This window comes from Pterocles gutturalis, unplaced genomic scaffold (assembly GCF_000699245.1).
Source record: "Pterocles gutturalis isolate BGI_N339 unplaced genomic scaffold, ASM69924v1 scaffold35981, whole genome shotgun sequence".
Lineage (NCBI taxonomy): Eukaryota > Metazoa > Chordata > Aves > Pterocliformes > Pteroclidae > Pterocles > Pterocles gutturalis.
In genome coordinates this window covers 32,945-44,135 of record NW_010106653.1, presented here as the reverse complement: position 1 = coordinate 44,135, position 11,191 = coordinate 32,945, and the positions used below count along the sequence as shown (strand labels likewise).

The 11,191-nt window shown below is 41.9% G+C and overlaps 1 protein-coding gene across 1 annotated transcript in view; it reads right to left on the bottom strand.

Moving 5' to 3' along the window:
* Positions 1-1,722: 1,722 nt before the first annotated feature.
* LOC104472265 (muskelin-like) overlaps positions 1,723-11,191 on the bottom strand; it is a gene marked incomplete at its 3' end in the record, with an annotated part of 32,067 nt that continues 22,598 nt past the window's right edge. The window contains exons 6-8 of the mRNA XM_010087855.1: positions 10,086-10,278; positions 2,479-2,556; positions 1,723-1,788 (exon numbers count right to left, since the gene is read on the bottom strand). Coding sequence (XP_010086157.1) covers positions 1,723-1,788; positions 2,479-2,556; positions 10,086-10,278 — 337 coding nt within the window. The remainder of the gene's footprint in view (positions 1,789-2,478; positions 2,557-10,085; positions 10,279-11,191) is intronic.

The window sequence follows — 11,191 nt, the reverse complement described above, 5'->3', positions numbered from 1 at the left end:
TCAAGGTTAGTCAGGGAGCTTTACAGCTCCAGCCCGTAAAAGACATCCTGACGTAACTGGCTAAACTCCCACAGTCTCATTAAACACTACCTATATTCAAAGGGAAAACTCAAGCAATCAGCAACAGCTGGTTTTAAAACTAACAGCACCAAGAACTTCCCCTGGCCTGTTCATGAGCCAAATTAAATGGCAAAACTGATAATCTCAAAAGCATTTAGGCTTTTACAAGCCTCAGTGGGCCTGGAAGCAAAACTAAGAGCAACTTCCCAAATATCCCACAGAGAAAGTTTCTGAAGGCATGTGCAGCAAGAAAGGAGCAGCATGACAGACAGAGACACAGTTCTCCCACACTGCGACTACCTCTGTAGGTACTTTCCAGTCTTGTGCGAACGAAAAAAAAAAAAAAAATTGATGCTTTTTACTGCTTTGTTAAAGCAGCGTGAAAATTTAAGACAAAGGAAGAGATAATAATCTTACTAGGAGTTAAGGAAACCAACAGGAATGGAAACGAAGACTCACACTACGATCAATCTATTATTTTCAGGAGGTCTAAAGGACTAGCATTTCCAAGCTGGCAAGCCTCACGATTCTTCGGCGTGCTTGTGAAACAGCCACTGTCTACTTATTCACCGAGGCCACTAGGGAGCGTTCACAGCTGCTTTTGTAGGCAAACACCAGCAATCCTCCAGCAGCATTTTATTCTAATGAGTCTCAAATCTCTCCAAGTAAAAAGTTTGCTCTCATATACAAAATAGCTCGAGTGCTTCCTTTAGAGCAGCAACTACACGGAGTAAAAGCCAAAGACTGCAGCTACTGCTGTATTTTTGCTTGTTCACTATGACTTAGCAAATTACTCTTGAAGGTACTATGCTGTCACATGCTTCAGTCCCCATCCAGATGACCACAACAGATACAGCCACCGTAATTTTTTGCCAACTTCCTCATTGCCACCCTGTATTCCTCTGTTACTCACACCCCGATCTTGTTTCTCCTTTCCTAAGAACAATCCTTTTACTCATACAAATCACCCACTTAGCAACGATGCAAGCAGATGCACTCCTTATTTTAGTAAGGAATGACGTACCACAGAAATCTGATTAAATAAAAAAAGATATAGAAAATTATTAAGTACAACAATCACCGGCACTGCTGCCTGTATCCCACCCCTTTCTTTTCTCTGCGGGCTCTTTGAAACACAGGCTGAACCATTCTTTAAACTGCTGTAGGAAACATTTTTGTAAAAAACTTTTAACAAATTATATTTAACAGAAGTTTCTTGCGCACAGTGGAAACTAGAAGCCGCTCCAACCAAAATACCAGAAATGTTTCGACACATCAGATCTATTACTTGAGCGCTATTCCAAAGAACACAGTATGTAGCAGATAAGGGAAGTTATCATCCCTTATTTCTCTTCTCTTGTTTAAGCTCCTGCTCAAAGAGGGTAGGAGGGACAAAATATTAAAAACAATTGTTCTTAGTTTCTTGGTTAAGGCAACGACTAAGGCGTAACAGAGAACTAATAGGGAAGAAGGGGAGTGAGAAAGGCAGTTGGAGTATAGTTCCAGAGAGAAAGCAAAGTATTTAATCCAAATACTAGAAAGTATTTTTCCTCAAAACTTGAAGTTAAGACAGTCTCTGAAAAAAAAAAAAAAAACATATTTGCATTTTTATCTGAAAAATATAAATAACTAAGTTAGTTAAGAAATTTAGCAACTACTCACCCGTCTGAACATCTATAACCATCTGATGGCCACCTCTCATCCCTGGTCTGCTGTCTTCTCCGTCACCTTGAAAAAAGAGGGAGGGAAGAGTTTTCCATTGCAAGATGTTTAAACCAAAGAAAGATGCAACCTCACATACAGTCTAAATATTATACGGAAGCAAAACAACTCAGTAACTCACCATTCTTTAAACATTAGCACATTTTCTCCAGCTAGTATTCTTCTGGGTGTTACAAACTGTACACGGTTTTACACCGAATTATCTGGTTAATACAGATCGCTAAAGTTGTAGGCAAGGCTGCTGCTATGAGTTTCCTCTCAAGGCAGAAAGCAACAGAAAAAGATTCTGTAGTTTAGATTTACTGTATAACAGACCAAGATTTCAAAAGGTGCATCTCAGATTTAAAATACTCCCTGTTAAGAAAATGTATTTATTTGCCACTCTTTGCTGTACATTTAAATCCAGTCATACAGGTAACTGCTCCGATGCTTAAGCTACATTCTGAGATTTGTTTCTGAACTGCTTAGCCATCCTTGAAGTTACAGCTAGTGTTTTTGTAGTTTTCCCTGCTCAACCAGAAACCAGGCTGCACTTCCCCGGCTTTGCAGACAAATGCAAATTTTTCATAGACGAAACCATTCCCTAGAACAACTGTCCTAGAGCAGGCTTTCTTGCGTCATTTTCTTGCTCAATATTGTCAAAAGAACAAGACAGAAAAGGCAGTACAGAGGTTAAATCTTAAGAAATGTCCTTACCTTTGGTGCTTTTGGGGATGATCTGCCCCCAGCGAGGTTTGTATTCTTGTTGACTGATATACTGATTGAATAAGCCATCTGCAAGACAAACATTTTGCTGTATAAAGCATTTGTACTTTCTTTATAGCAAAATCACTCTTAAAGCAGGTAACTTCAGCCTAACTCAACCCAGTGTGCCACTCCAAAGCCTGCATTTGAAGTAAATTCTCAGTATAATGTCAGTTAAATTTGTTAAACTTGTTAATGAACTAAACGTATAAGCACTAAAACAAAAAGAATACTCATTACTAGATCAATCAAGAATTACCCAGTTTGCCTGCCAGATCATGCCAATTGTCTGTAAGTCTCCCGTGTGGTGTATTTAATTAAGAATAGAATCCCTCCCCCTCATTTAAGCAACAGCAAAGTTGCCAATGCATGTAAAATCCAACCATTTCAGTACAGGTTAAGTTAAAACTAAGTCAGGCAGCATCTCTGGAGCTTCATCTAAGAAGAAAAGCAGATTGTTTAAATGCTATGATATGGGACAACCAAGCACTGGATGAAAAACAAAATAATAGTTTACATTTTCTTCAGAGAGTTAAGCAAGAAGAGAAACAGAAGACGCATTAGGTCACTGGCTAGATATGCCAACTGCAGCATTTCTGTAATAAGCATTAACTCCAGCGCTCTGTCCGAGCTCCCCTCGTGCCTTCCTCTCTCCCTCTGTACACCTACCGCATTTCATCTCTTCAGCGTCCAGAGGTCAGTTCCTAATTCTGGTTACACGTTACCAGTCGATCACATAAACGTTAATTTTTTGAGAAGGAGATTCATAACACCCGTGCTCTCCTGGGCTGCTCTTCAGTCTGGGAAGGGCTCAGCCTTCGGGGGACTTGTCGGTATTACTCTTCAAAGGTCTCCTCTAAAAAAACCTGCCTTCCATTCCGCAGGCACAACAAACCATTAGACCGCTAACAGTCAGCCTCTTGACCACTGCTCACCCGGCTCTATCCCACCCATCACCCCACCAGCTCGAGACACAAGCTCTTTATGACAAGCGTTTGTTCTGAATTTACACATGACCTGGAAAAAATAGGGATTCGGGCACGTATTTTACATCACTAGTACTGTGGTAACTACCACGGGCAGACTGAGGACTCCGAGGAGAGATTTACGTAGCTTTGTATCCAAAAAGTACATTGCACAGACTGCTCAGATGTAGGACGCGTTCAGGGGTCCTTCATCACTTAAAATCCAACTGCTGTGCTCTTTGGTAGAATAGTACCCAGCAAATTTCCTCAGGAATTAGTTTTACATTACCCAACAGAGAGAGGAAAAAACGAAATTACTAAATTGCATCTAATACTTTTTAGTTCTTCCAACACCAGTAATTGTGGCTTTGAGGTATGAATTTAACAGATTATGAATGCCTCCATTTATTTATAGAAAATCCCTCCGTAGGCATACAGACAAAAAAGAATAATCCTTACTGCACATATTCTTATTTGTTTACAAAAACGTAAAAAAACTTTGTTAAGCATGACACAATGTTCGCAGATTATCTTGAAGCGTTTCCTGACATCCTGTAGTTTGTCATGACTGAAATCCAGTTTTTAATTAAAACGCAAGCCAGCAAGTACATCCTGGGAGAAGATGAATACTCTACCTAGAGACCCCAAAATAGGAAAATAAGGGCACTCAAGAGCTGCTGAAAGGTGCTGAATTCGGTCTTAAAATACAAAACTACATTCAACTTTCATAAACTCAGCTCTGCAAGTTTTTCAAATTAAATATTCCGTGAAAGCAGGGCACATTTTACTTTCACCTGCCTTAGAGCCAAAAATATCAGCTTTCTCCTAGCATTAGGTAATTGAGGAAAGCCAAAAGTTTGCTCAACAAATGTGGAAAAGTGGTTTACTTTGGTTTTAAGAGTAGGGTTCCTAACTCCCACTTCTTCAGCATTTATGAAGTTGGGACAAGACAGGAGAGGCTGTAAGCTTGAGATTTCATGAATTCTGATTCAGAAAAGCCAACTTCCAACAGAACAAACGCATGTGCTGTATGAAATCCCATACTGACTCAAGCAGATTTTTCTAGCCACAAACCTAGACAGAAATCCAGCCTTTTGGTTATCATTAGAGCGTTTGGTCTTCAAGACAGAACGCAAAACCGTATTTATCCCTATGGCAGCCAATAGATAATTGGCCATAAATAGCTCAAGAGGATGAGTTACACCACATACAATCTGAAAGGGTGATTTAACCTCTCTCCCATGCTCAACACCCACAGGCTGCACTTGTCAAGATATGACACTTCTCCCCTACTGCGCCTTCAGCCTCTTTTAATAATGCTTCTTGTCTTCCATGGGACATTGGTTTGGAAATACTCCAGCTTGCTTCCCAGAAATGTTTCTTTCTGCTGGGAGCAGTTCCACATTCATTCTAGTTGCACTGCAAACCAGCAGCAGCTTGTTTTGGAAGCTGAATCACCACCTGTCTGACACCATCGGGGGGAAAAAAAAGGAGGATTTCTAGGTGGATTCTGTAGCGGATGCCAGACCTATTCTAGCACACTCCGTATGTTTCTTGCCAGAATAGCACTGCTGACCAAGAGGTCTCCAAAGCTTCTGCCGAACACTGAAGATCAGATCTAGACCTGTTCAGCTTTGTCAGCCGTTTCCAATGAACCAATAGTTTAAAACAAATTTCGAGACTCCTATTAAAAAAAAAAGTGTTAAGTGCAAGTTTTTAAAGAAAGTCTTTTCCTTCCCTCCAGAGGCCACTCATGTTTACTCTTTAAAATTACAGCCAAAATCAGTACTTTTATTTTGTACTATTTTCAAGCCCTTCATAGAGAATTGTGACGCATTTTGGATGTAACAACATGAAGTTCACAGTGGTTAAAGCTCAGTAAATTCTACCTCCCTGATAACCGAAGCCTTTATTTTTTCAGTCAATTACAGGTTACCTAGAAAGGACTAGGATAAACATCGCAGACAAAAATATTTAACTTGCTGAAGCCAATCAGGACCAAGTCAAACTTGTATTAGTTTCTTTTTGGAGAACACACATCTCTGGATAAGATTACTAAAACCTATTCACTTCACTGCCAATGGCTGAAAAAACTTTGGAGTGGCATTTAGCCCGTAATTTCTGGGTGTTGGGGTTTATTTTAAGATTTTTCTTGAACTTAAGAAAAATATTCAAAACACCTAAACAGCTTGAGGTTTTTGTAGTTACAAAAATCCTTCTAAGGGAAAGCTGAAGCAGAAAACAAAGATGACACCAGATAAAAATCCAGCCGTTATTCGACAATTTCCTCGAGACATGGAAGCAACAAGGAAGCACACAATTTTTCTCCAACCTCAAAGCTGTAACATTCTCTTGCACTTTCTCCTTAACAAAAATGAAACAAGGTTTGCTCTTAAATCCCTACAAGATATGCTTCCTCTACACAAACCTTATCATCTACTTACCACAGGCTCTGGATCCCTAGCAAGCCTCTCCCCTCCGTGTAACCCAGTACTACAGAGCCGCACGCCAGGGTCCATACTTCCTTAGAACCGAATCTAAAAATATTTGATGGTAAAATTAAGGTATACGTGTCTGTCTAGAGCTTCTAGGCAATTACAACCGCTCCTGTGCATCCTGAGTGTTGGGAGACATTTGAGCCTGCTGGCTGTGCATCACAACTTCTTGTTTTTCGTGCAGGGCTGACTTGTCAACAGATAAACACACATCACATACTGAAACGAGAACTGCCAGAAGAAACACCTCGGTCCCCAGAATACTAACACAAAACTAGCAGATTTTCCATCCATTTCAAGCAGCTTTCTATGTCTACGGAAGCTGCAAACAGTTCAAGTAAGTAATTTGCACTCTGCATACTGTCTGTAGGAATATTAAGCAGATTTTTTTCTTCAATAATATAGGGCTGTCTGAAAGCTATAGGAATGAATCCAAATGTGAAGCATTTGAACCAAGTCTGTGAACCAGCTGAGATTTAGGGAACCTTTTATTTTTGAGAGGAAGTCAGGCAGCTGCCAGAGTTTCCATTTGCCCATTTTCTAAGTGTAACGCACAAGTCAAAAGAATCTGCGGGAAAAGTGTGGCTGCTTGCCACTGAGCTCTCAAAAGAAATCATCTGGTGATGTGAGGTGGAAGACAGCGTTCATCATTAGCAATGCAAAAGAACAAGAGTTTAGCTCTGCTAGCACTAATTCTTGACCACCTACTCTTTTTCTACATGACTAAGCCTATGGAAATAGTTTGAGAGATGCATCGCGTTTCACTTTTTAAATACCTACCACTGCAAATATTAGCCTTCTACAGAAGACATTTTAGGCTGAACTGAGTGTGCAGTATCTCTGTCAATCTCGTTGCACTTCTGTTTGTTCCTTTAAGGCAATGAACTTGCAGATCAGCGAGAGGTCAGAAGTTCACATATTCATGTCCAGCCTGTTACAGAACAGTTCGCTCTTTGAACGATTTCAGGGATAATTTAAGGATCTGTGTATCTCAATTAACTCTGCACTCCAACTACACTACGGGGACCATACACAGGACTAAAGTTAATCTGCTTTTATTTGGAAATACAACACATCAGAGAGGAGTGCAGTCATTAGGAACACCCGCACCTTAGAGACTAAGCAGCAAGCTGTGGAGACTTCACAAGAAAGCTTCTAAGAAAAAAAAAATGGTAAAATGCTGAGTGCTAACATGCCTCTTTCAAACAGGGGAGCTTGAGAGAGATGCAGAACTCAGTAAGGACAGGTAACAATACTATAGGAGAACATGTTGAAGGCTGAAAACATCTATTCCCATCCCACCAAAAGAAGGATCCAGCTGTTAAATACCAGCTACATTCAACACCTCAACAAGTCCAGACAACAATTCCAGCTGCAGTTTCAGGTTTTTTGTGCTATCAGAAGAAGTCTGTCCTATCCTCTCCCCCATCGTAGCCCGATCACCTCCTTGACCTGGTTTGCCATGTGGCAGCACAAACACCAGTGCCACCAAGTGAAGGGCCAGGGGACACACTGTTCCTGAGTAAGGGCAGGATTGACTCAGTAAAAACCCATAGTTGTGTCGGCTTAAAGAAAACATGGGATATAGCCTCAGTGACTCAGGACAGAGAGCACTTCTCCCCGAAAGGTGCTGGGAGGCAACAGAGCTCTAAATCTGCCCAAAAGCTGAAGCATAAAGAATTGCAGGATGAGGGAGGGAAGGTTAATGTATTCAAAGACACGCAAAATCATTAAGGATAAGCAACGGAGCAATGGGAGATGCATACACTGACATTTGACTTCAGCTAGCCAGGTGCCAGATTAAAAGGATGCAATATAAACATCCTCATGCATATTATTCCATCCCTCAGAAGCAATGACAAAACTTAATGATGCTACTCGAAGACTCTCCTGCTAAGTTATCCACAGACTGCTACTAGAAATATTGCCTTCCCTACTTGCTAGAACAAAAACTACTGATAAAACAAGCTACAGCATATTTCTCTAGTTTGCTTATATGACGCTGAGCTCCCCAGCCCCAAAAAGGGACATGATTACAAGAACCAGGGAAGCAGGATTATTCACATCAAATCTGACAAGAAGGAAGTATCCATTTGTCAGACAGCAGAGTACCATACCAGACCTACAGTCTTCTACCAAGCGAGTCCCGTGTCAGTACTTCCATCCCTGGAAAAGCTGAGCACTACAGACAGCAACCTCACTCTCAATGTACAAGAGGAAACACAAGCACCACCTCAGCTCAAGTCCTAGAGGAAAATGCTGGGGAGAATAAATGCAATATGTTAAATAAAATGTAGTAAAAGAAATCAACATCTAACAGATCAAAAAATGAGGCCACACACATTCACTTCATTAGTATCCAAGAAAAAAAAATGAAAAAACACATTTTTGAGAGAACTTATTCAGCACATTCTAGACCTCTAGTGAAATTCCATTCAAGAAATAGTTTCTACTACAGCCTGCAATGAAGTGGACAGAGGACGGCCTCTAGGCACCGACGAGATTAAGCCACAGCCAAGCCAGCAGATGGATACATTGGCAAAATCATCACCCCTCTGGTTCTCAGCAGGTCCTGCCTCATATCGGTGGGCTCATCACCTCCCCACAGGCACTCGTGTCTTTGAGAAACACGGCAACACCAGTGACAGCCATCCACAGCTCCTTGCTGCCTTCTCATCCTGCAACCCTCCCTCACCCTTAAGATTCACGAGGAAGCTGCCTTCAGGAGGAAGCATCGCAAAACGCCCCTGCATTGCAGGAAGCCGGTTATGCTCCCATCCCAGCCAACACCACCACATTGTCTCAGGAGGGCAGGCAACGCTCAGGAGGATGAGGATGAACACTGGCAACTCTCAGTCTCAACCTCTGTAGCTGCTCAGGGAGCTCAGTGCAGGGCAGAGCTCAGCAGTTCTATCTATATAGTCGAGAAACCTTGAGCCAAAACCCACAGAAAGCCATTTACTGCAGTTTTTGACGACCTGTTGCACTAAGCTCCCTAACACTGTGCATAGTTGAACAGCTTATTCACAAAATGATGGTGGATTTTCACTGGAGACGAACGTTGATTTTAAAGCTATCGTTTCTATCATATCCTGAGAACCACTTGCAACGTTAGTGGTACAAACCACACTGATAGAGTCAAGCAGGTATGCTGGCATCTATGCAAAAGGTGTTACAAAATTACTGATCTGCCCAGAAGTAGAAAAAAACCATCTCAGGTGCCAGACATCCATGAAATTGATCCATTAAGCCCCTAACTGTACTGGCATCAGACACAAGGTTCTCTTTTAATGCCAGTTTCCCCATGAACAGCTACTGCACATAGTCAGCAAGTACTACATTCACAACCAAGAGCATCTCTGTTTATCTGACTGCGACCCAAAACCACTGCACAGGTCCTTGGGAGACGCTTCAGTGCAACAGCCCAATTCTTTTTGTATCCCATTCTATCAACAGAAAGTACGTATCTCCCCTTTTTAGGAGAGTTGTTTACACACAGTGCTTCTAAGGTAAAATTTTTCAAGTAGAAAATTAATCTTAATTACAATGAAAGTGGCTGCCTGTGTCCTGCTCTGCAAGGGAAGACAGCCTCTGCCTCCAGTCAGTGTGACTCCTACACCATTTTCCAAGGACCCCACAGGCAAAGACTGCATTCTCAATTCAAATACAGCTGAGAATCACTTCTGCTGAAACACCAACTAGCTGGTAAGCTCTAACCAGAAAGCACAGTACAGACCATTACTGAGAACTCAAGTTCTGCACTTCCCTGCTCACCACTCCGGTGACTTTTCTGATAGTTACGCCCACCTTCAGCTTGCCAGCCACTTACACGAGCGGGTAAAGACAAGTTCTTCAAGCATACCACGTTGTCATCTCTGGGGGAAAGAGACTCCAAAAGCAGCACTGACAAGAGACTTAACGACTGAGTTTTTAGCCTTCATCGTACATGTGCTCACAAGTCCACAAGCTGACAGTACACCACAGTAGATATGAAGTAGTTTATGGATTAGCCAATTCTACTACTAACTACATAAACACTCAAAGCAGTAACATTTCAATGCTTCTTTTCAAATACACCAGACACTTCTGGTTCTCTTACCATTCACAGCTTTTTCTATCAGCTCTTCACAAGCATCGAAGTCTCCCTTCAATACCAGTTTGTCATGCAGGTCTGTCAACATCGGGTGCTCCAGAGCAATCTTGGTTTTCTTCTGCAGCGACTCAAAAGCTTCGGTGTAGTTGTGCTGACGAAAATGCTTTAGGCATAGGCGAATGGCTTCCTGTTCACGGTACTACTGGAACACAAGAAAACCTTTGAGACACGCAGATTTTTCTTTTACCAGCACTGCTGGTAGCTACCTGTGAACCTGCTTGGAAACAGGCGTGGGATCTCTTACACACGCCGCACATCAATTGCTCACGAGCTGACAGAGGAACGCGATATGACAGACGTTACAAGCTGTGCAGGCATTTACTTTCCAACAATACAGAAATTATACCACTTGATATTATCCAATTTAATAAGCACGCAGGAAGAGAGAGCAGTGTCCCAGATCTCTGCAGTGACCACTATTCCCCCCCCATCTGCTTGGCCCCGCTGCTCAAGGCCTACACGAAGTACAGAGCAGGAAAAGGCCTTCGCTATCAGCGTTACATAATTTGATTGTATGACTCTTACATAACAAAATAATTTAGAAGAGTAAGTAGGTCACAGCTTTTCTAGAAGCAGAAGAAAAAAAAAAAAAAAGCCATGAGAACGGGAATAACGGGAATACTTGCAATGACCACTGCTCCTGCAACGGAAAGGCAGGAGGCAGGGCGGACGCCAAATCTTAAGGGTTTGCGAGGGTTCCGGATCGATGGCAGCAAGGATTTATGTGCATGCCAAAGTTTTACCTTCAAAATATTCCCGTGGACCTTGAAGCAGAACTCCGGATGAGCCAGAGCTGCCCGTTTCCCCCTCAGCTGTGAGAAGGGGTGAGGAAAGGCAAGAGAAACCCACGCTGGGTCAAACACCCAGGCACAGAAACAAGAGGGAATAGTAAACTCTGTGTAAGAGCTACAGCCTGTGCTGTTAACCTACCAAATCATCCACCGTGTTTTCAAAGCCGCTAACAATTTGTGTAAGTAACACAAGAGGTTTTTTTTTTTAAGTTGATAAGTAGCAGGACCACTTATTTTAAATAGATTGTTCAAACCTAAATT